Source organism: Adiantum capillus-veneris, chromosome 16 (assembly GCF_014529385.1).
Source record: "Adiantum capillus-veneris isolate H3 chromosome 16, ASM1452938v2, whole genome shotgun sequence".
Lineage (NCBI taxonomy): Eukaryota > Viridiplantae > Streptophyta > Polypodiopsida > Polypodiales > Pteridaceae > Adiantum > Adiantum capillus-veneris.
In genome coordinates, this window is record NC_140946.1 from 105,082,750 (window position 1) to 105,108,248 (window position 25,499).

General features: G+C 43.6%; 1 protein-coding gene and 1 long non-coding RNA gene across 8 annotated transcripts in view; one reads left to right on the top strand and one right to left on the bottom strand.

Annotated features, from left to right (window-relative positions):
- The window catches only part of LOC147439574 (uncharacterized), a 44,064-nt gene extending 28,695 nt beyond the window's left edge, over positions 1-15,369 (top strand). The window contains exon 4 of one of the 4 annotated variants that reach the window (XR_015184615.1): positions 15,232-15,369. This is a non-coding gene — a long non-coding RNA (uncharacterized LOC147439574). Of the gene's footprint in view, positions 1-3,734; positions 3,766-12,977; positions 14,770-15,231 lie in introns of those variants that run through there. The other 3 variants (XR_015184617.1, XR_015184614.1, XR_015184616.1) reach the window with 3 other exon arrangements.
- Positions 15,345-24,937, bottom strand: LOC147439575 (uncharacterized). Of its 4 annotated transcripts, none has more exons than XM_086485385.1 (6): positions 24,536-24,933; positions 19,691-19,817; positions 19,276-19,416; positions 18,023-18,227; positions 15,984-16,189; positions 15,345-15,692 (listed from the first exon to the last, which is right to left on the bottom strand). In XM_086485385.1, exons 1-6 carry the CDS (start codon positions 24,859-24,861, stop codon positions 15,489-15,491), a joined length of 1,209 nt encoding a protein of 402 aa, XP_086341511.1. In that variant the 5' UTR covers positions 24,862-24,933; the 3' UTR covers positions 15,345-15,488. The 4 variants fall into 4 exon arrangements, with proteins under 4 accessions (XP_086341511.1, XP_086341512.1, XP_086341513.1 ...); XM_086485386.1 differs by having other exon boundaries at positions 24,563-24,931; XM_086485387.1 differs by lacking the exon at positions 18,023-18,227 and having other exon boundaries at positions 19,296-19,416; positions 24,536-24,937.
- Positions 24,938-25,499: the final 562 nt, after the last annotated feature.

Genomic DNA, 25,499 nt, shown 5'->3' on the forward strand with positions numbered 1-25,499 from the left:
CGTCCTCATCGTCGACAAGTCCAAGCATTCTAGAGATTTGTGCAATTATAAGTAGACTGCTCTCGCCATAGAGAGTGGGGCCTTCGGAGGAGGGTTTACAACGTCTCTGGTGTCGTATTTTCTTCTCTATCTCTCAGTCTCATGCACTTTCATTCACAGTGTCCATTCACTTTGTTTGTGTCCATTGCACTCTCATTAACAACGGAAGGCTCTCCCTTCCATAAGTAAAAGGAACCCTTGAGCACAGTTCGGAGCACTCATCTTGAGCAAAGTTCAACATTCACTTCCGCTGCACCTTACATTGGTATCAGAGCTTTGACAGTGTTCTGTATCACTCAAGGAAAGAACCACAAGAACCACTGATTTTTTTTGCTTGTTGAGGTCGCACGAACCCAAGTTCACTGGGCGTGTCGATTCCTAATCGTGTTTTTAAAGAGTGACAGGAATCCCAGGAAAGAAGGGCTTGTCCAGCCTCCCCTTGTGCCTCTTTTCTCTCATTGAGAGCGGACTGTGCACTTAGCGGCCGGCCAATCAACGTGAGGTGGAAAAAAGCAACCTTGGTGTGAGCGCAAGGCCGCCAAGGGGTGCGCCCGCGGAAAAGAGCAGAACTCGGGTGAAGAGAAGATCCTTCTCTAACACAGATTGCAAGCGAAAGAAGACCCTCAAGAACCAAAGAACCTCAAGACCCTCAAGAAACCAAGAACCCAAGACCCACAAGAACCCAAGTTCCTCGTGAACTTAAGAACCAAAGATCATAGTGCATACTTATCACCCGAAGCGGAATGGATACTTCGCATGGAGGTGATGGGCATGAAAGTAGTGAAGAAGAATTTCCTCACCATGGAGGTTTTCCTGACCCTCCGGAGGCCCTTCGCCATCTACGCCAGGGATTGCACCAAATCCTATGGAGGCTTTGGTGAAATCAATGATGGACATGATGGCACAACAACAAGAAGCGAATCGCGTTGCGCTGGCACAACAAGAAACGACGCGCATTACTTTGAAACGCGAGTGCGATGCACGAAAAGAAAGAAAAGCACAAAGAAAGGAGGACGCCGAAGCAAGACGAGCGGCCTTGGAGACCGATCGTGAGGCTCAGAGAGACCTACGTACGCAAGAATTGGTTCGACAGGTTCTTGCTTCAAAGTCCGAACTAGCAAAGATGTTGGTAGTTCCTCAAGTGACGCAAGCCGCGATTCGGACTCCAACAACCCAGTCACAGAGAAGTTGACTTTCAGTAAGTATGATGGTAAGATGGATGCTACGGTTATTCATTCTTGGTTGCATCAATATAATGCTTATTTTGCGACAACCAAGAAGACATGAAATAGCAAGGTTTTGACGGCAGCTATGCACCTTGCCGGTGATGCCATCAATTGGTACCACGCATGGCAAGAGGCACAGTTAGCCGCGCACCTAGAGGAAGCCGACGAATTCACGCCCCTTTCCTTCAATTGGGCTGATTTCCAAGACAAGCTCAAGGCGCGGTTTATGCCACCTCAGTATCTCGCACGATTGAAGGACGATTGGCGCGCTCTCAAGCAAAATGCTATGCCAGTTATGTCTTTCTCTAATCGTGTTTTGCAGCTAGGTACCCAATTACGCAAGTCGTATGATGAGCGCAAAGAGGCATTCCTTTATGGATTGGACGAGTATATCAAGTATGATGTTGAGGTGCTCGATCCAATCGATCTCAACAAGCGGTAGCGATTGCTCTCGCATAGGAGATGAAGCACAACAAGGGAAAGCCTAAGGAAAACAAGACATCCACAAGTACCTCTCAAACTTCGCAGAACCCTCAGAACGATAAGAACGGTAAGACTGGTAAGAACGGTAACTCTTCTAACCAATCTTCCAATTGTCTCTCAGAAAAGAACTCTCAAAGTGAACCTAAGGGTAACGCTAACACAATTGCTAAACCTAAGCTCACTCCAGATAAAAAGGTAGCACAAGGAATTTTAGGAGGATACATCACGTCGGAAGAGCAAAGCACTTATTCTAAGGAAGGTCGTTGTTTTCATTGTCACATTAAGGGCCACATAAAAAGAACATGTCCTAAGCTTGACTCTAATGAATCTAAAGAATCCACAGAACCCACTTCCTCTGTCAGTGCAATAAATGACAACACGAGTGTGCCCCAAGTTTCTCATGACCCTCCCATTGATGAGTCTCTCATTAAATGTTATGGTCATATGACGGGGCAGCGTTTTGTCATAGTGTTTGACCCAGGCAGTATGCATGATGTGATCAGTCCCTCTCTTGTTGAGAGAGCCTGCCTAGAGGTTAGTCAGAAATCTCTTCTCGAGGTCTTTGGCTTCGCTCCCGGTATGGACTCTCTCATCACGAATGAGTGCTTTATGTGATCAGTCCCTCTCTTGTTGAGAGAGCCTGCCTAGAGGTTAGTCAGAAATCTCTTCTCGAGGTCTTTGGCTTCGCTCCCGGTATGGACTCTCTCATCACGAATGAGTGCCTTGATGTGTTGTTTACAGTTCAACAAGCTGCTTTTCGTATAAATTTTTTTGTCTCTCCTCTCTCAGGATGTGATCTGATTTTGGGCATTCGATGGTTTCGTAAGCATAACCCTCTCATTGATTGGGCGGAAAATACGTTCACTTTCAATGCCAAAAGTGACTCTCCCATTCTCATTCATGGAGAGCAAGTTGTTTATTCTCCATCTCTCATTTCTAATGTGCAGGCGAAGATTGAACGGATTCAGGAGAAGGAGACTCTCGGTTTCGTCTTCTCCAAAGCATGATACACAGGATTCGCATGATGATAAGCATGATGATTTGGATGACAATGACAAGCGTGATGATTTGCATGATCAAGATGTGATCTCTCACGAGCATGATGATTTGTATGACCACGATGTGATTGTTCACAAGGATGATGTAGTAGTTGATGCTTTTTCTAGCGAAGCTAACCTCGTTTTAGATTCGATCAATCACGAAGAATCGATCTGGACGTTTGAGTCGAGATCCACAGCAATCCCCCCCTCCCACAGGCAGATTCGATCAAACACGATGAAGAGATCTTGGCTATCGAGCCTAGGTCCAAAGAACCCTTACAGGAAGTACTATGTGTTCGAATGATTCGTCAGCACGCATTGTTCGAGTGTTTCATTCGTGATCGTTTCCTGTATCTTAGTCAGCGTCTTTATGTGATCCCTTTTCCTAGGCATGACATATTGTACGTTGAGCACGTCTCACTCATGAATGAGCACGGATGTATGCGGATTATTCATGAAAAGCTGAAAAGTATGCATTCAAGGAAGTCACATTCCATGTCTCTTCCTTGGCACGACACAGTCGTAGAAAGAGCACAAGAAAGTATGAGCACCAAGCATGGGCATTTCTGTTGTTAATTGCCGCAGTTGTTTGCTTTAGATCAGAAGAGAAAGATTCGATCTCATTGTTTGCGTGTGTGTGGTGAACGGTTTGGCACTCCGTCTCTTTGTTCCATAGTTACCAGGAACGGGAAATTGGAACGGGGAACGGGGAACGGCAACATGCATGAAATGCCATTCCCTGTTTCGAATACTCACGTTTGAAACACGGAACGGGGATTCGGAATGGGAAATTGGGATGGGAACCGGGACCTGAAAATGGCCATTCCCTGTTACTATGCTTTGTTCATCCACATTGCATGCACAGTCTTTGAGGAAGACAAGATTTTTTCCAGTCACTTTATATGGAATAGGTATGTTCATGTTTTTGTGTTGGAAATGGTTTCAGGAATTTTCAGCCATGGAGATTCTTGAAGAAGGAAGAAGCATGACTCTAGACGAAGTTGAAGCATTAAAGGAGCCACAAAAGACTTTGTGTCGCTTCCGACGCGGCCCAAAGAAGCAAGCGTTGCAGACCTTTATGAAGTTCAAGTACCGCACGATCCACACATCAGAGTGGGCCGGCGAAGAGTCCCCTCCAGAATTCCGGATGCTATTGGCGATCTCCCTCAACGCCATATAGTTCGGTATCAGTACCTCACTTTGAAAAGGAGGGGATGTCATGTGACACATTCAACCCTGTGTCCGTGAACAAGCTACAGCATGACCAGGGTTCAATTCAGTCAAGTCAGTCTAGAATAGGAAGTGATATGGCACTTTTGTGAGTCTATTCGCAGACCGTGCATGTCCAGACACTTAGATTAGATGCATATCCTCTGGTTGCACACAGCATGATCATAAGCATTCCCACCAAAATCCTTCAGGGGAATTTTCCAGTGCATTAAACCTATTTTCCCTATTTTTTACATTTTTCACTTATTTATTAAGTGACTTTTGTTGGAAAGTAGGTAGGGCAATTTTGCTAAGTTTGTATATAAGCAAACCTAGCGCTAGCACTTTCTGGCAGAAGAGGCAGCAGGAGCATTGCGCAACAGGCAACTTCTCAGCAAGATCAACCCCCAGCAAGGCCTAGCGTTTTTGCCTCACAGCAGCTACACTAGCGTTTTTGCATTAGTAGACCAGCCCTGGCGTTTTGTTCAACAAAACAGCCTGACGTCAGCATGACACAGTAGATCCCCTAGCGTTAGCAGTTTCCATAGCAGGAAGACAGTTTTCAGCCTAGCGTTTTTGGAGCAGCATAGACACTCAGCGTTTTTGCAGTTCCGGCGCGACAAGACCATCAGGAACCCCAACGTTTTCAGTTTTCAGCATTCAGTACCCGCAATAGAACCCCCAAACCTCGTAGATCTCTCCTTCCCGTAGCAGTCCCTCGCCGCACAGTGGGATCCATCGAAGATTGCAGTTTTAGTCGGGAAAACACAGATTTCAGCAGCTGCGTTTTCAGCGCGTTGTCGTCGCACCGTCGCCAGTGACTCCTCCCCGACGTAGAGTCGGAATTCAGCAAATAAAGATTTGCAGATTTCGGCCCTTAGCATTTTTAGTTTTCAGCCGTCTTGTCGTCGTCCTCATTGTTGTCGACATCGTCGGCAAGTCCAAGCATTGTAGAGATTTGTGCAATCATAAGTAGACCGCTCTCGCCATAGAGAGAGGGGCCTTCGGAGGAGGGTTTTACGTCTCTGGTGTCGTATTTTCTTCTCTATCTCTCAGTCTCATGCACTTCCATTCACAGTGTCCATTCACTTTGTTTGTGTCCATTGCACTCTCTCATTAAGAACGGAAGGCTCTCCCTTCCATAAGTAAAAGGAACCCTTGAGCACAGTTCGGAGCACTCATCTTGAGCAAAGTTCAACATTCACTTTCGCTGCACCTTACACTTTGTGTGCCACGTGGACATGCTACATCGATTTTGATAGCCAATGTGTCACGTGCACATCTAACCCTATGTGTACGTGGACAAGCTACTTCATGACAAGGGTTCAATCCAGTTTAGTTAACCTAGATTAGGAAGTGTTCTGGCACTTTTGTGAGTCTGTTCGTAGACCGTGCATGTCCAGGCACTTAAGAGTAGATGCATATCCTCTGGTTGCACACAGCATGATCATCAGATTACAGTCAGAACCCAATCAGGAGCATTTTTACAGTGCATAGACCTTTTTCCCTATTTTAGCCATTTTTCACTTATTATTAATAAGTGACTTTGTTGGGAAATTGGATAGGGAAATTTGACTGAGCAAGTATATAAGAAAACCTAGCGCTAGCATTCTCTGGTAGAAGAGGCAGCAGGGACCAGACATCATACAGTGCACCTTCTCAGCAAGGAACCCCCCCCCCCCCCCCCCCCCAAGCAGAGGCTGATCAGCCCTAGCGTTTTTGGATGATGCAAGATTGCTAGTGTTTTTCAGTTTTCAGCCCTACGACTTCGTAGCATAGCCCTTGTGGTAGCAGATCCTCACCGCCTTGACTTGCCCGCGACAGACAGACCCTAGCGACAGCAGAGTTCCTCAGCAGATCACTAGCATTTTTGCATCAAACACAAAATTCAGCCCTAGCATTTTTGGATCAGCAGAACAACATAGCGTTTTGCAGATTCGCCGCGACCAACCAGCATAGGCATCAGCGTTTTCAGTTTTCAGCAGTCAGACTCCACAGTAGAACCGCCAAACCTCGCAGATCTCACCTACCCGCAGCAGATCCTTGCCGCACGGTTAGATCCACCAGCGTTTGCAGATTCAGCCCAGAAAACGCAGATTTCAGCATCTGCGTTTTTAGCGCATCGTCGTCGCATCGTCGCCATCGCCGTCGTCATCGACATAGAGTCAAAATTCAACAGATACCAGATTTGCAGATTTCAGGTTTTAGCGTTTTAACATTTCAGTCCGTCTCGTCGTCGTCCTCATCGTCGTCGACATCGTCGGCAAGTCCATTGCATTGTAGAGATTTGTGCAATCAATAGTAGACAACTCTCGCCATAGAGAGTGGGTCCTTTGGAGGAGGGTTTGACAACATTCTGGTGTCGTATTCTTCTCTCTTTATCTCTCAGTCTCAGTACCTTAATTCACAGTGTTTACCACTTTGTTGTGATCATTTGCACTCTCACACTGAAGGAACAGAAAGCTCTCCCTTCCGTAAGTAAAAAGGACCTTGAGCACAGTTTGGAGCACATATCTTGAGCAAAGTTCAACATTCACATCCGCTGCACCTTACATTGGTATCAGAGCTTTGGTAGTGTTCTGTATCACCCAAGGAAAGAACCACATAAGTTTTTTTGCTTGTTGCGGTCGCATATAACCCTAAGTCCTCTTGGGCGTGTCGATTCCTATTCGTGTTTTTGAAGAGTGGTAACTCTTCTAACCAATCTTCCTCTAGTCTCTTAGAAAAGAACTCTCCAAATGAACCTAAGGGTAAAGCTAACACAATTGATAAACCTAAGCTCACTCCGGATGAAAAGGCAAAAAAAGAAATTTTAGGAGGATACATCACGTCAGAAAAACAAAGCAATTATTCTAAGGAAGGTCGATGTTATCATTGTCACATCAAGGGTCACATAAAAAGAACATGTCCTAAGTTTGAATCTAATGAATCTAAAGAACCCACAAAACCCACGTCCTCTGTCAATGCAATAAATGAGAACATGAGTGTACCCAAGTTTCTCATGATCCTCCCATTGATGAGTCTCTCATTAAGTGTTATGGTCATGTGAAGGGTCAACGTTTTGTTATATTGTTTGACCCGAGCAATATGCATGATGTGATTAGTGACTCTCTTGTCGAAAGAGCCCGCTTGGAGGTTAGCAAGACATCTCCTTTCAAGGTGTCGGGCTTGGCTCTCGATATGGACTCTCTCATCATGCAAGATTGCTTTGATGTTTTGTTCAGTGTTCAACAATTGTCCTTTTGTAGGAAATTTTTAGTATCTCCTTTTTCAAGATGTGATATGCTTTTAGGCATTCGATGGTTCTTGGGGGTCTTGGTTCTTGGGGTTCTTGAGTTCTTGAGGTTCTTGCGGGTCTTGAGGTTCTTCGTTCGCTTGCAATCTGTGTCAGAGAAGGATCTTCTCTTCACCCGAGTTCTTCTCTTTCCTGCGGGCGCACCCCTTGGCGGCCTTGCGCTCACACCAAGGTTGCTTTTTCCCACCTCACGTCGTTTGGCCGGCCGCTAAGTGCACGGTCCGCTCTCAATGAGTGAAAAGAGGCACAAGGGGAGGCTGGACAAGCCCTTCTTTCTTGGGTTTCCTATCACTCTTCAAAAACACGATTAGGAATCGACACGCCCAAGAGAACTTGGGTTACGTGTGACCGCAATAAGCAAAAAAATTCTTGTGGTTCTTGTGGTTCTTTCCTTGAGTGATACAGAACACTGCCAAAGCTTTGATACCAATGTTAGGTGTAGCGGAATGAATGTTGTTCTTTCTCAAGGTGAGTGCTCCATAATGTGCTCAAGGGTTCCTTTTTGTTCTTATGGAAGGGAGAGCCTTCCATTCTTAATGAGAGAGTGCAATGATCATAACAAAGTGAATGGACACTGTGCGTGCAAGTGTATGAGACTAAGAGATAGAGAGAGAAGAGAGATACGACACCAAGACGTTGTAAAACCCTCCTCCGAAGGCCCTACTCTCGTCGGCGAGAGTGGTCTACTATTGATTGCACAAACGGGTACAAACTGAATGCATGTGACTGATGCAAGTCTAGGCTAGGTCGATGTCGACGATGGGGATGGCGAGACCGACGCTATGGTTGAAATCTGCTACTCTTTATCTGCTGTCCAAAAACACTGATAGGCTGAATTCTGCTGCGGCTGAAAACGCAAGAGAAAACGCTGCCATTGCTGGTCTTTATGGCTGAAAATCTACGGGTCCTTAGGGCTGAAAACTGCAGGTCTTTGTTTGCTGAAAACGCCAGGGTTGAGGGCGATCCTGATATGCTGAAAACGCCAGCAAAGGGGGTGGTCTATGGCGATAGTTCCTGGGAGGAAAAACGCTAGGGCTGTGGGGTCTCCTGCGGTGAAGCTTGCTGATGAAAACGCCAAGGGCTGAGGTTGATGAAAAACGCTAGGCTAGGGGAGTCTTTTGCTTGGAGGGAAATCGCCACCAAGGGTTCTTGCTGAGAAGTTGCCTGTTGAGCGATGGAGCTCTTGCTGCCTCTTCTGCCAATTAGTGCTAGTCTAGGTTTGCGTATATACAAACTTACTCAATTTTCCTTACCTACTTTCCAACAAAAGTCACTTAAAAATAATAATTGAAAAATGTCAAAAATAGGGAAAATAGGCTAAATGCACTGGAAAATTGTCACGTGACACATCCAACCCTATGTGTCCGTGGACAAGCTACAACATGATCAGGGTTCAGTCAGTCCAGTCAGTCTAGATTAGAAGTGATCTGGCACTTTTGTGAGTCTATTCGTAGACCGTGCATGCCCAGTCACTTAGCATAGATGCATATCCTCTGGTTGCACACAACATGATCATCAGAATTCCCATCAGAATCCTTTAGAATCAGTTAGGGGAATTTTCCGTGCATTTAGCCTATTTTGCCTATTTTTGGTATTTTTCACTTAATATTTTTAAGTGACTTTCCAACAAAAGTAGGTAGGGCAATTTTGCTAAGTTAATATATAAGCAAACCCAAGTTAGCACTTTCTGGTAGAAGAGGCAGCAGGAGCACATGCTCAACAGGCACCTTCTCAGCAGAACCCCAGCAGGACTCCTGGCGTTTTTGGTCCCTACATCCTCGCCATAGAAGAACCCCTAGCGTTTTTGGATTCCCTCAGCATCCCCATCTAGCCCTTGGTGATTTCAGCCCAGATCCTCGCCAACAATCCCCCAAGCCTGGCGTTTGCAGTTGCACCATCGCCAGCATACCAGAACAGCCAGCGTTTTCACTAACGCTGCTGAGTTTTTGCCCAAGCCCCCATATCTGCCAGCGTTTTGGGTTTTCAGCCATTCTGCAGGAGAAGAAACAGCGTTTTCAGCCTTTGTGGACAGCAGACCATTCAGCCCTAATTGGATGCATAAGAATCCCCATTTTCAGCCATAAAAACGCAGCCAAAACAGTCATTTTCAGCCACCCAAAACAACCCAAAGAATTTGCAGATTTTCAGCAGTTAGAAGACCACAGATTTCAGCCCTAAAGTCGTCGTCGTCATCACCGTCGTCGTCATCGGCATAGTCCCAGATTGCATCAGTCCATTGCATTGTCATTGTACCACTTTGTGCAATCATAAGTAGACCACTCTCGCCGACGAGAGTGGGGCCTTCGGAGGAGGGTTTTACAACGTCTCTGGTGTCGTATCTCTCTTCTCTGCCTATCTCTCAGTCTCATACACTTGCACGCACAGTGTCCATTCACTTTGTTGTGATCATAGCACTTTCCCTTAAGAACGAAAGGCTCTCCCTTCCATAAGAACTAAAAGGAACCTTGAGCATAGTTCGGAGCACTCATCTGGAGCAAAGCGCAAACAATCATTCCGCTGCACCTTACATTGGTATCATAGCTTTGACAGTGTTCTGTATCACTCAAGGAAAGAACCACAAGAACCACATAATTTTTTTGCTTGTTGAGGTCGTACAAACCCAAGTTCGCTTGGGTGCGTCGATTCCTAATCGTGTTTTGTTGAAGAGTGACAGGAATCCCAAGAAAGAATGGCTTGTCCAGCCTCCCCTTGTGTCTCTTTTCACTCATTGAGAGCGGACCGTGCACTTAGCGGCCGGCCAATCGACGTGAGGTGGGAAAAAGCAACCTTGGTGTGAGCACAAGGCCGCCAAGGGGTGCGTCCGCGGAAAAGAGTAGAACTCAGGTGAAGAGAAGATCCTTCTCACATACGATTTGCAAGCGAAAGAAAACCTCAAGAACCTCAAGATCCTCAAGAACCCAAGAACCCAAGAACCAAGACCCTCAAGAACCCAAGTTCCTCGTGAACTTAAGAACCAAAGATCATAGTGCATGGTCGTCACCCGAAGCGCAATGGATACTTCGCATACAGGTGATGAGCATAAGAGAGGCGGCGAAGATCTTTCTCCACCAGGAGACTTTTTCGACCCTCCCCCTTCGCCATCTACGCCACGAGTTGTACTAACTCCTATGGAGATGATGGTCAAGTCGATATTGGACATGATGGCACAACAACAAGAAACGAATCGAGTTGCGTTGGCACAACTCGCAAGCAAAGCAGAACAACAAGAAGCTAAGGACTGTGAGTGCAACGAAAGAAACGCAAGATTTGCCGCACAACAAGAAGACAATCGCCTTGCTTTAGAACGCGAACGCAACGCACGAAAAGAAAGAAAAGAACTAAGAAAAGAGGAAGCGGCAACACGAAGCGCGGCCTTGGAGACCGAGCGTGAAGCTCAAAGAGAACTACGAACTCAAGAATTGATTCGGTAGGTACTTGCCTCGTAAATTGAACCACCCAAAGATCGTGGGAGTTCATCAAGTGGTGCAAGCCACGATGCGGATTTCAACCATCCAGTCATAGAGAAGTTGACCTTTAGTAAGTATGATGGTAAGATGGATGCTATGGTTATTCATTCTTGGTTGCATCAATTTAATGCTTATTTTGTGACAACTGAGAAGACAGGAAATAGCAAAGTTTTGACGGCAGCTATGTACCTTGCCGGTGATGCCATCAATTGGTACCACGCATGGCAAGAGGCACAGCTAGCTGCGCACCTAGAGGAAGCCGACGGATTCACGTCCCTTTCCTTCAATTGGACTGATTTCCAAGACAAGCTCAAGGCACGGTTTATGTCACCTCAGTACCTCACACGATTGAAGGACGATTGGTGCTCTCTTAAGCAAAATGGTATGCCGGTTATGTCTTTTTCTAATCGTGTTTTGCAGCTAGGCACTCAATTACGAAAATCGGATGATGAGCGTAAAGAGGCTTTTCTCTTTGGATTGGACGAGTATATCAAGTACGATGTCGAGGTGCTCGATCCAATCGATCTCAACAAGGCGGTAGCGATTGCTCTCGGACAGGAGATGAAGCACAACAAGGGAAAGCCTAAGGAGAACAAGACTTCCACTAGTAGCTCGCAGACTTCTCAGAACCCTCAGAACGGTAAGAATGATAACTCTTCTAACCAATCTTCCAACAGTCTCTCAACAAAGATTTCTTCCAATGAATCTAAGGGTAAGGCTAACACAATTGCTAAACCTAAGCTTACTCCAGATGAAAAGGTAGCACAAGGAATTGTAGGAGGATACATCACGTCGGAAGAACAAAGCACTTATTCTAAGGAAAGTCGTTGTTTTCATTGTCACATTAAGGGTCACATAAAAAGAACATGTCCGAAGCTTGAATCAAATGAATCTAAAGAACCCACAGCACCCACTTCCTCTGTCAATGCAATGAATGATAACACGAGTGTGTCCCAAGTTTCTCAGGACCCTCCCTTCCATTGATGATTCTCTCATTAAATGTTATGGTCGTACGTCGGGGCACCGTTTTGTCATATTGTTTGACCTAGGTAGTATGCATGATGTGACCAGTTCCTCTCTTGTTGAGAGAGCCCGCCTCGAAGTTAGTCCGAGATCTCCTATCGAGGTCTCTGGCTTTCGTCCCGGTATGGACGCTCTCATCACGGAGGAGTGCCTTGATGTATTGTTTGCAATTCAACAGACTGCCTTCACTAGAAGATTTGTTGTTTCTCCTCTCTTAGGATGTGATATGATTTTGGACATTCGATGGTTTTGTGATAATGACGCCCTCATGGATAAGACTAACACTATAACTCTCAATGCCACAAGTGATTCTCCAATTATCATTCATGGAGAGGACATTGCTCATTCTCCATCTCTCATTGCTAATATGCAGGACAAGATTGAAAGGATTCAGGAAGAGGAGACTCTCTCAGTCTCTTTTTCTCCACAGCATGATACACAGGATTTGCTTAATTATGAGAAGCATGATGATTTGAATGATAATGATTTGCATGATGGTTTGGATGATAAAGACAAGCATGATGATTTGCATGATCAAGATCTGATTTCTCACAAGCATGATGAGTTGCATGAAGAAGATGTGATTGTTCACAAGGATGGAGTGTTAGTTGATGCTTTTTCTAGCGAAGCTAACCTCGTTGCAGATTCGATTAATCACGAAGGATCGATGTTGGCTCTTGAGTGTAGGTCCAAAGAACCCTCACAGGAAGTATTATGTGTTCGCATGATTGATACGCACGCATTGTTCGAATGTTTCATTCATGATCGTTTCCTTTATTTTAGTGAGCATCGTTATGTGATCCCTTTTCCTAGGCATGACATATTGTATGTTGAGCACGTTTCTCTCATGGATGAGCACGAATGTATGGGGATTTTTCATGAAAAGCTGAAAAGTATGCATTCAAGGACGTCACATTCCATGTCTCTTCCTTGGCATGACACAGTTTCCGAACGAGCACATGAAAGTGTGAACACCAAGCATGGGCATTTCCATTGTGTTTTGCCACAATTGATTGCTCTAGATCATAAGCGAAAGATTCGATCTCATTGTTTGCATGTGTTTGATGAACGGGTTGTCACTCCGTCTCTATGTTCATCTACATTGCATACACAGTCTTTAGAGAAGACAAGATTTTTTCCCTTCACTTTACATGGAATGGGTATGTTCATGGTTTTGTGTTGGAAATGGTTTCAGGAATTTTCAGCCATGGAGATTCTTGAAGAAGAAGGAAGCACGACTCTCGACGAAGTTGAAGCAAGGAAGGAGCCACAGAAGACTTTGAGTCGCTTTCGGCGCGGCCCAAAGAAGCAAGCGTTGCAGACTTTTATGAACTTCAAGTACCGCACGACCCACACAGCAGAGTGGGCCGGCGAAGAGTCCCTTCCAAGATTCCGGATGCTATTGGTGATCTCCCTCGACTCCATACAGTTCGGTACCAGTACCTCACTTTGAAAAGGAGGGGATGTCACGTGACACATCCAACTCTATGTGTCCGTGGACAAGCTACAGCATGATCAGGGTACAGTCAGTCCAGTCAGTCTAGATTAAAAGTGATCTGGCACTTTTGTGAGTCTATTCGTAGACCGTGCATGCCCAGTCACTTAGCATAGATACATATCCTCTGGTTGCACACAACATGATCATCAGAATTCCCATCAGAATCCATTAGAAACAGTTAGGGGAATTTTCCAGTGCATATAGCCTATTTTTCCTATTTTTGGTATTTTTCACTTATTATTTTTAAGCGACTTTCCAACAAAAGTAGGTAGGGCAATTTTGCTAAGTTTATATATAAGCAAACCCAAGTTAGCACTTTCTGGCAGAAGAGGCAGCAGGAGCACATGCTCAACAAGCACCTTCTCAGCAGAACCCCAGCAGGACTCTTGGCGTTTTTGGTTCCTCCATCCTCGCCATAGAAGAATCCCTAGCGTTTTTGGCTTCCCTCAGCATCCCCATCTAGCCCTTGGCGATTTCAGCCCAGATCCTTGCCAACAATCCCCCAAGCCTGGCGTTTGCAGATGCACCATCACCAGCATACCAGAACAGCCAGCGTTTTCACTAACGCCAGCAGCAAGTTGCAGATTGGCATAGTGTTTTTGCCCAAGCCCCCAGATCTGCCAGCGTTTTGGGTTCTCAGACATTCTCCAGCAGAAGAAACAGCGTTTTCAGCCTTCGTGGACAGCAGACCATTCAACCATAATTGGATGTAGAAGAACCCCCATTTTCAGCCATAAAAATGCAGCCAAAACAGTCATTTTCAGCCACCCAAAACAGCCCAAAGATTTGCAGATTTTCAGCAGTTAGAAGACCACAGATTTCAGCCCTAAAGTCGTCGTTGTCATCACTGTCGTCGTCATCGGCATAGTCCCAGATTGCATCAGTGCATCGTCATTGTACCACTTTGTGCAATCATAAGTAGACCACTCTAGCCGACGAGAGTGGGGCCTTCGGAGGAGAGTTTTACAACGTCTCTGGTGTCGTATCTCTCTTCTCTCTCTCTCTCTCTCTCTCTCTCTCTCTCTCTCTCTCAGTCTCATACACTTGCACGCACAGTGTCCATTCACTTTGTTGTGATCATAGCACTTTCCCTTAAGAACGGAAGGCTCTCCCTTCCATAAGAACTAAAAGGAACCTTGAGCACAGTTCGGAGCACTCATCTTGAGCAAAGCGCAAACAATCATTCCGTTGCACCTTACAAAAATTCCCCTGAAGGATTCTAATGGATTCTGATGGGAATGCTTATGATTATGTTGTGTGCAACCAGAGGATATGCATCTAATCTAAGTGTCTGGACATGCACGGTTGGCGAACAGACTCACAAAAGTGCCAGATCACTTCTAAATCTAGACTGAGTGGACTGATTAAACCCTTGTCGTGCTGTAGCTTGTCCACGGACACAGGGTTGGATGTGTCACGTGACAGGGACAGGGATGCAGCAGGGGGGAAAAGCGCGAGGGTGGAGGTGGGGAAGAGAGGGAGAGAGATACTTCTTGCTCACATGAGAGCGCGGGGGGGGGGGGGGCTGTAGAGGTAGAGAGCGAGAGAGCGCGAGAGGGGGAGCAGGGCAGCAGAGTGGCGGGGAGCGTGACGAGGGCAGGGCAGCAGAGTGGGGGGTTAGCGCGATGGGGGGCAGAGAGAGAGAGAGAGAGAGAGAGAGAGAGAGAGAGAGAGAGAGAGCATGCAACGATCACAATCACAAAATGTGAGGGGTAGAACCCCTGCGGATGTGCCAGGGTAATTATCGTGTAACAGTTGCATGCTACGTGAATAATTTACAGTTACTAATATTCAATGTTTTTTATTTTGTAGATGTTTATTTCATTTTGCAATGGAGATATTTTTACAGTTCTTTCTTGGCCATTGATCTTTTTGACCCTTGGTTTTCATGTGTGCATGTGTGTGTTACGCGCGGGCGCATGCATACACATACTTGTGTGCATAACAAAAGCTTTGTGGGCTTCTTTTCTGTACCACACAAATGTGCTTTACAGCTTCTCACAAGATAACAATTCAAAAAAGGAGTTCATGTCCATTGTGGGGATTGAGCACTCATGCTTATGCCTGAATAGAGCTGGCAGTTTGCAACTGAGAAAGAAAAGAGTACAGACTCATTGTTAACATGCTGGCCATGACGCAAAAAAGTGCATTGTGAAGGAATGATTTGTGCCGCATGAAAACTCTTGTTTGTGTAGGACGATTTGAGATTCAAGCTGCAGATGCCAAGACGAGAATTCCAATGCCGATGTGAACCATTGACTGTTGGACAATTTGATTGATAGACTTCGCAATTGAAGTTTCTTTGCTTGCCCCTAGCTCTCTCCATAGCGATAGCATCTTGGCATGGAGAGGTAAAAGGCTGAGGGTCCCAATTGTGGCAAGTGCTTGTGCCTTGGCAGCCAACAAGCCAATCTGTCAGCATAAAACTTGATCAGTCATCAAACAAGAGAGTAGCGTGCCGAAGTTAGATAACGGGTTAACCGCCGAAAGCTTGTTCATAGTATCTTCACGAGGTATAATACTATGCATGATGAAGTTGATGGTTATATTGTCTTATGGATGACTACCATGAGTCTATAGCTGCACTTCATAAGTGAATTTGGGCCATTCCTGGATTCATCTAGGTATATGGATTGCAGATCAAAGACAAGTTTGGACTTTATTACCAAAAAAACAGTGGTTGTATGATGAGTAGTTTCTTACTAGCAATGCATTTGCTGCTGCAAGACAGAAGCTAGCAGTTAGAGTACCGATTTGACCTCCAAAGCGGACTGCTAATGTGTTCACACCAGCTGCTTTGTCTCCAACCATGTCTCCCACATCCATTACGAGCTCTCTACTTAGAATGCATAGGAACAAAAAAAGCGCTATGGTGATGACCACAGGGTTTTGTAACTGTTTTGTACCCCCTGCATATCAAGAAGAAAGCTTTGTATTGTCATGTAGAGTCTTTTACAGTAGCGCAACTTGTATGCAAGGCATTCCTTTTATATACAGATGGGTTTCATGAAATTTAAAGTAATACACAAATGGGTTTCATGAAATTGAAAGGAACAATGGTTTCTGCATTGTGATATGTTAGCTTAGTGATCACGCCATTGCGACTCGCAGTCAGCTGCCTGCTGGCGCCACGCAGACCTGCGTCACCTACATTTTGCCCAAGTTCATTTTTTGTAAACTAAGGGCAACCTCGCCCCCTCTGCCACACGGACCACACGGATTGCATCTGCTTTTGCGCCCCAGTTCTCCGCCCTTGACCCCATCAAAGGCTTCACGGAATGCACGTAGCATGTAGCGTTGAGGGCCTGCCCGGCTACACAGGCAAGTGCTAACAGCAGGGCTTGCATGCATGAGGTGACAAATCTTGGACAACTAGTTCTCTCTCTCTTTCATGCATGCAACAAATCTGGGAATCAAAACTATAACTAGCCACGAGCGACCGATGACGGATCTCCTGTGATTTAGCTCTTTTGAGGATCGTACATCCTGCTGATCTTATACCAACCTTTGTATCAGCTCCTACCCAGTATATCCCCACACCCACACACACACACACCCACATTGTGTTGTATTAGCCCTCATTATTTAGGATTCTATAGTACCCCTTTTTTTTAGTACCTTTTTATTTTTGGTAATCAGATATTGTATCAGATCAACCGCGTTGTAACTATTTGGCCTCAGGTCATTTTGGCCTTTTGAAGATGTTAATATAACATATCATCTCTCTCTCTCTCTCTCTCTCTCACACACACACACACACACACACACACACACACACACACACACACACACACATATTAGCTTTTTTGGCATATATGAGGCCTTCGTAAAGCATGGAATTCTTGAGATCAATCGTGGTCCATTGAATTAAGCTTGTGTATTGGTGCCACATTGCAAGCTAGTGATGACCTTCCTACTTTTGCGAGCAATTGTGATCCGTTGGATTAAGCTTGTTATTGGTGCCACATGGCAAGCTAGTGATGATCTAGGAGAGGCATTAGCTAAGCACTGCCTCTTGTCTGCCACATGGACAGCACAGATCGCATATGCTTTCATGCCCCAGCTCACTGCCCTTGATCCCATAAGGGCTTCATGGAATGCACGTAGCGTGTAGTCTTGAGGGCCTGCCCGGCCACATGGGTTACATGCTTATAGCAGGGTTTGCATGCATGAGGAGACAAATCCGGGAATCGAACCTACAACTAGCTCTCTCTCTCTCTCTCTCTCTCACGTGCTCACAGTTTACCTTTTTTTGGCACATGAGGCTTTAGTAAAGCATAGAATTCTCGAGAGCAATTGTGGTCCGTTTGTGGATTAAACTTGTGGATTGGTGCACATGGCAAGCTAGTGATGACCTACTTTTTCTAGGAGAGACATTAACCAAGCACTACCTTCTGAATATGTAGATCATTGTGAGAGATGGTTGACATTTGTCTTCCTATTTCAATGAAAAGGAGCCATTGAGTAGTGGTTCACATGGTTTGTCTCGTCGTCTTATGTGGGCCATTGTGACTTTCACCTTGTTAGTGTTTTGCTCGCTCTATATTGGACATTTGGATCATACGACGACGATGTGATGTGATATTTTGGTCTCATAGAGGTCTTTTAAGCCTTTTGCAGATGTAAATAAACATTCATCTCTCTCTCTCTCTCTCTCTCTCTCTCTCTCTCTCTCTCACACACACACACACACACACACACACACACACACACACACACACTTCCCTCAATTATGACATTACCTATGGCTAGGGCCCCTGCTAGTATGGAGGAGGAGGCACTTGCAGAGACCACTATGTTCTTCACCATTGTAAGAGGTTTGAGGATCGGTGTGTATATATAGGTTGCCACGGCAATTCCTCCTATGAGCAATCTCAGGCTCATGGGCTCCAAGTAGCAAAGCCCAATGACGGTTGTTCCATATAGGCAACCAGTAACAAACTCCACCTTAATGTGTACATATTCAACAAACACCACAATTTGGGCTCATTTCAACACAATAGAACACTACTATACAATAATAGTACCATATCGTGAGAAGATTGTAGTACATTTTCAATTTTATTCTTAATTTTCTATTGAGACAAAATGGTTGACATTTTTCTTCCACAAAACATTATATGAATTGTCAAAATGTTTTGAAGTAAATGAAGTACATCATGGAATACAATTTAGGTGTAAACTTTTTAAGCAAGGAAAGGCAAAGTAATTAAGGGCGACCAAAGGCTATTAATGTAAACAAATTATCTTCATTAAGTTTTTGTCTTTTATTGCAAGTAACCCAAGCATCTTACTCATTGCATAAACCAAGAAGCATATTGTGCCATGAATGATAAACAAGTCAAGACACTTTTGCATCTAGAAACATTATAATAGCGATGAACAAAATGGGGTTGGTGCTAAAAGACATGGAACATCATTTACCATTATCTAATGCCTAGTTGTATCTTCCTTATAAGAATCTAGAGAGAGAGAGAGAGAGAGAGAGAGAGAGAGAGAGAGAGAGAGAGAGAGAGAGATTTAACTAGGAAATACATGTTCAATGTGGTATGAGTGATGCCTTGAGTATGACATACATTAGAGAGAATGCACTTAAGGTGGGTTGAGATGCCTCAAAAAATTTGTCAAAATATTATCTTGAATTTGAGCTAGGTGGACATATTTTGAATGACATACACATTAAGTATCATGGAAGAGTACATCTATTATTTCATGCCCCTAATATGGTCCTTATTGCTCCCCACTCGACTAGGATACTATTGGCCCAAAACAATCAATAGATATTTGCATCATTTGTGTATACAAGGTTGCAAATAGTGTCAACACTTCCCAAGGCCTCATGAATTGTGCATATAAATATCAGCACGAGTGCATCCACGAGAAGGATATTTTTAAATGCTTGAATTAATTCAAGCACAAGGATGTATTTTTATGACAATTTCCATCCAAAAGTGACACTTCCAACAAATGAAGGCGGCATTGAAATGAAACTTACATGGTGAGGATGTACTTGACCTTGTAGCAAGGGGCTTGTTCTTCCATTAATGTGGTCGATACCCGAGCGAAAATCAAAGATATCATTGGCCAACATGGACGCTATAGTAATAAGACCTGTGCACCCTGCCGCGATCCACACCTACATTGATACAATCTATACAAATTGAATTATGATTGCAAAAGAACTTGCCTCTATAACAAATATCTATAATATCCAAGTCACATTTTATTTAAAGGATTATCCAACTATGATTTATTGGTATTACAAGCAAAATGAACTAGTGTGAAAGTTCTTTAGAGAAGCAACTTGCGGATTGCTTGTGCTATGTAATTTGTAGAAGAGAGTTTTTTTTCTAATCGATTCAATCAAGATGAAACTATCATGTGATAGCTTAGATGATAAACCTTGTTACCTGTCCAGGTCTCATGAGTGCTTGCATGTTGCTGCATCCATTTCCTATCCATCCACCAAAAAATACAAGGGCCGCTGATGGTAAATAGTTCTCAAGTCTGCTCATTTCCAACACCCCCTCTAGAAACCTTACCAAGTAAAACACGTTAGCCTAGGACTTCAATGGTACTCTAAAAGTAAAACCATTTTTTAATCTCTAAATAAAGCTACAACATAATAATGTAACAATGTTAAAAGAGCTATGTGCTAAAAAATAATATATTTCTCCTATCATTTATTTACAACTCTAGCACACAACTTCCATTAGTCGAAGATAGTTCCAGAATGCTTGATATATTTGGATTTGTAAAATAGTGTTGTGGTGAAGACACTTTTTTCAATAAATGCATGAAGAGCCATCTACTTTCCAATAAAAATTTTGTATTTTTTGTTTTAGCATTTGGTCCTCTATACACACACACACACACACACACACACACACACACACACACACACACACACACACACACACACACAAAACTTCACCTAGTATAACTCAATTCTTTTTGCTAGACAAGTGTCATTTAAGAAGACAATGAAAGAGAAGAGGACAAGCCATTTTCATATGGATAGGAACAATCCTCAAAGAAAAAATGAGAGAGAGAGAGAGAGAGAGAGAGAGAGAGAGAGAGAGAGAGAGAGAGAGAGAGAGAGAGAGAGATTTATTGACCTCGAAGGTCAAATCCTACTTAGCATATGGGACGAAATGGAACATGTCATATGCTTTATGTGAGCTAATCAATGGCTATTGATGATTGAAGACAATGGATATGAGGATGGTATTGAGAGTCCATGAAATGGTCAGGAGAGAGGTATATAGGGATTGGTATAGGGTGAAAATGTGACGAAAGAAAGCTTGCACGTGATCAAAAGTGGAGCACTCAAGTAGGTTATGATGCTCAGACTCTTGAACTTGCAAGGGGCTTAGTGCGCATACATGAAGCGAACTTTTCCTAGTGCCCTAACACCCGGTCTCCCGTCAAAGGGAGTGGGAGTGAAGCTAGATCATTGCTTCATGTGGATTGTAGATAAGGCAATAGACTCAAGCATGTGTGGGTATGTAGCATCTCCTCTTATAGGGGAGAATATGCTTTTGTAATCGGGTGCAATGTGGGCATAAAGTGTGAGCCTATGGATCTTTCCAATGCTACCATCCCTTGATGTTATATGAAAGCCTTAATCACTATAGGGTCTAGTGATGCACCATGATGCAAGTGTGTTCTGTTCAATCTTCCATCCACTTCTTGATGTCTTGTATCCATCTTGAGCTCAATATTTTGCTTTTGCGAGTCTTTTAAACTTTGTTACTTGTCTCCCATGCAATTTTGGAGAGCATCATGGAGAGATTCGGCTCTTCGTAACTCTCCACATTCTTATAATCTCAATAGAAAGTGATCTTGAATCAAGGGGAAGGAGCACGTAAGGTGTTTGTAACTTGGAGAAAGTTTGTAAAAGAATGTTGCAGACCCATACTTTAGTCCTCTAAAGAAGTTCATACCATAACAAGGTATCAAAGATATGTTTCTTAAAAATTCAACATTTGATATCCTTTTACAGACACATGTTTCCAAATGCATGATAGAGTCTCTTCCTTGCATGTGTGTTACACCATTTGTGACTACTTGGAACCTTAACGCCAAGGTACTTGAAATTTTATGCTACTTCATATAGCTCTTGAATATACAAAATGCATGGTTTCTCCTTGTTGAGAGTTTCCACAAGCATAACCTTCATTTTTAAAGCAATCACTATCAAACCAGTATGCAAAGCAAAAGTTTCAAGCATGGTCATGAGCAATTGTGCATTGTCTTGAGTATGAGCCAAAAACACTACATCAATTGGCATATAGCAAAAGCATGACCACAACATTATACCAATAACAACTTCAATTCCTGCTTTATGCATGTATGCAAGAACTATGTCCCCCGATTCATCAATGCATAGCCCAAAACGAGTTTATGAAAATGGGTATCCTTTCTTATACAAATATTACTTAGAGAATATTGTTAAAGTTTTCTTTCAATGCGTCTCCAAAGGTTCTCTCAAGTAGCCAATATCACAAGCCTCAACGAGAGAGAGAGAGAGAGAGAGAGAGAGAGAGAGAGAGAGAGAGAGAGAGCCTCTTCTCTCTTTTTGTACGTGAGAATGCCTAACTCTCATTAGGATAGATTTTGTCTCCTAGAATTTTTTCCCAATTTATAGCCATATGGCTCAATTGTAACAATCTATGCAAGTTTTGTTAGCTCTAGGTCTACATGCCAAGCTTAAACACAAATTTGCGTTGCCCTTTAGGTACGCTTGTGAGTATCTTCAAAGGTTTTCTAGTGATAGAGCGCAACTCTGTGCCCAGAGAGAGAGAGAGAGAGAGAGAGAGAGAGAGAGAGAGAGAGAGAGAGAGAGAGAGAGAGAGAGAGAGAGAGAGGGGGGGGGAGAGGGAGAGAGGAAATCAAGATTGTGTTTTACATTGTAATCCATCTAGCAAAACATAAATAAAACCTCGAGTACCTCATTTTTTTTGCTTCATGTGCAAATATTAACCCTATGCTGGCTCTTATGATTATGGCTCTAATTCAAAATAGAGAATATCATCATATGGTTTACAAGCATTGGCCCTTATAATAACCCATGGTTGAATCAGAGTAGATGTGTGATGTTTTCATATCTTTTGGAAAGTTAAAATATTTTAGCACCAAAAAACAATAACGCAAGGAGAGATGGAAGATGCACATGAGAGTTGCCAAGCGAAAAGATATAGTCTAGCAACTTAAGAGATTGTTGCCTGTTGACCATAGCACAACACCTGACTTTGCAAGCCAAAACTCATATGTTACTTTCTTCGCATCCCATGGAGAGTACTGTTCAAGTGCGTGCTTCTATTCATACATTGAAAAATCAAATGAGAAACTAAAGGTACACAACTTTTGAATTAAGCAAAGATTAGTATAGATGATGTTTTTTTGAGAAACTAAAGGTACACAAACTATTGAATTTAGTATAGATGATGTTCTTTGGTTATAAACCGAATAAGCACGCAAGTATGCTAGCATTTGCTTAATCCAAAACTTGACCTCTCAACCACTTTGCTTGTTTGAGAGAGAGATGCTCATGTTAGAAAATATCTCATGGTAAGCATTGAGCAAGTGATTTTAATGGCATTGTTGATCTTCCAAGACAACTTGATGGACCAGCAATGAAAGGCTACATTTTGCCATGCACAAATGAGAATGTATTCCTAGATAACTAGCTAAGGGTCTATGCCAAATTTATGAGCCTAGTTGATCAACAAGCTCATTGAAGCATCCATGGCAAACTATAAAAGTGACCACAGACTCATGGCTGACAAGTTGTTATGTAAGTTGTTAGTCCCTGCTGGATCCATCTTGCTCATATGACATGACACAAGCCATACTCACACATAAACAAGCGTAGAGAGCGGACATTAGACTCACCTCCTAGTAATAGAGTCAATACACGCTCTCCCCCGAGCCACAGAGCTTGCAGCCAACGCGCTAATCTCTACCACAAGGGTTGGTATCGCATAACACCAAGCCCACACCAAACAAGTGTGCGGGTAGAGCTACCAATGGCCTTGAGTCCAAGTGTGGCGATCACACAAGATAGCTCACAAATGAGCCAAGGGTTCTATTTACAGGATTCCTTACTCGCCCCCAAACCTAGGGCCATGTTCAAACTTGGCTAAACATAGCTTAGGCACCTATCCTGATGTTTGGGGACATAACATAAGTAGCACATATAGCTTCCTTTCAATGCTCAAGCTACCCCCATTGCTAACATGAGCATGCTTGGACTTTGATGCAAAGCGGAATGGAATTACATCCTTGATTGTGGAGGGCACCTCTACTGAGTCACAAGACTAACGGACACTGCCACAATCAAGAGGGATCGACGGCTCACACTCATTAGACAAGGTGGGCCATTGATTGATGGAAAAAGAGGAAACAAAAGGTGCCCTTGATGGCTCCCTCGAGGTTAAACCCATGACATCTTGGTTGGGAGGCATGTGCGTTACCATTGAGCTATCACATGTTCTTGACAAATATAGGTCCAATTATATGGGTGGCGTTCACCTTTAGTCCACTTGGAGTTCATTTGAGAACACATGAGCTCACATGAGGTTTAAGTTTACAAGTGTCGAGAGATGGACACTTGTAAAACGGTGAGCTTTTTTGGCGGCTCACTGTCGTTTAATATATAGAGATATTTGAAAATTACCAAAATACCCCTTTAATTTGTGGAGATTCCCAAAATACCCTTCAAATTTTAAAAATCCCCCATATACCCTCATATTTTGTCAAAACTTCCCAAAATGCCCTTCAAATTTTCCAAAATTCCCAAAATACCCCTGGTTGTGAGAGTAAATTTTTCCAAAAATTAAAAAAAATTGTAGCTTTTCATAAGAAGACTGATTATCTATAAATACAAGATACTAAAACTAGGATTTGAGCTGGTTATGTAGGCTTTGGAGATGAATTGCTTCATTATTTGGTCACTTGGAGTTCACTTGTATTGGACGGTGGTGGGCATTTAATCCTCTGTGTGTTGCCATGGATGCTGTGTTATGAAAATTGAAGAGAAAATTGGTAATTTTTTTTTGCCTGAGTCCCCCTCTCTACTTCTTCTCCTCCTCCTCTCTTTCTCTCTTGAACAACACTGAACGGGTCTTGAGCTCAAATCTTGGTTGTGTAAATCATTTAGGTCTACCCACGTAAACACTTTTCTTCTCTTTCCTCTCTCTCTCTCTCTCTCTCTCTCTCTCACACACACACACACACACACACATACCCACCTTCCTCTCTCCCCCACAAGAGGATACCTTGGATAGCTGTGAAAATCAAGCGACGGGGCCGGTTCTATGTCCACATGAGGATGACGATGCTGATGGCGGGAAACGGTAGAAGCGATGTCTGTTTGTGGTGCTGTATATTCCACGTGAGTGCCGCCGCAGCCAATTAGCTGCAAAGTATGTCGGTGTGATGGAGTGGGAAACGGGCAGCTGAGGCTGGGTACAAAGCCGGAGGCCCATGAATCTCTGCGTCTCCTCTGATGATGAGCGCTTGCTTGTCTACCTATCACACAAGCAGCTTCATAGTGATACGAGGGCAGGCTCATCATTTTACTACTGCAGCCCTTCTTCTTTGCTGCACAAAATTTACTCCAAATCCTTCTTGCTAAATTTCTGAACAATATGTGGTCTATCTAAATCTAATATAAATATGAAACTTGGTGAATAAAGCAAAATCGCTCACCGTCCGTCCTTCCACACGTGACTTATTATGTTGGCATATGTTTTTTTATTTTCCTGTGATCCTACACACACATGTACAAATTACAATGCCCATGTAGCTATCACACTTTGAATTATGCCTCCCCTCCCACGGCCGGCCCAGCCAGTGGTCCCCATTGTTTTCCAAGCAAATAGAAAAATTTTGGCTTTTGAAATTTTAAGGGTTTTCCTCCAAAAATTTTGTACTTTCTTCTGAAAATCATAACTAAACTAGGAAAACTTTTTAAAGTTTTTCAAATTGCAAATTTTTATTTTATATGTAGAAACCAAAACCTAGCAGGTGCGTTGTCATTGTTTACAGATTTTCTGTGAACATTGGTGGTCCCTCTCAGTTTTCCCCTTTCAAATTCCAATGTAAAATAAATATGACATGTCATCAATGTGGAATAGGCCGGACACACACTAGCGTGGAAGTCCACACAAATCTGGCCATCCCTTCCCTAATTTTGTAAACTTGGAGATTTGT

Bases quoted from the DNA above. Each gene is read 5' to 3' on its own strand.
- LOC147439575 (XM_086485385.1), bottom strand. From the start codon at position 24,861: ATGATGAGCCTGCCCTCGTATCACTATGAAGCTGCTTGTGTGATAGGT. The intron at 16,190-18,022 runs GTAATGTCATAA...CTTGATATGCAG, and splicing joins AGCAGGGGCCCTAGCCATAG to GGGGTACAAAACAGTTACAA. The intron at 15,693-15,983 runs GTAAGAAACTAC...TTATGCTGACAG, and splicing joins CAGCAGCAAATGCATTGCTA to ATTGGCTTGTTGGCTGCCAA.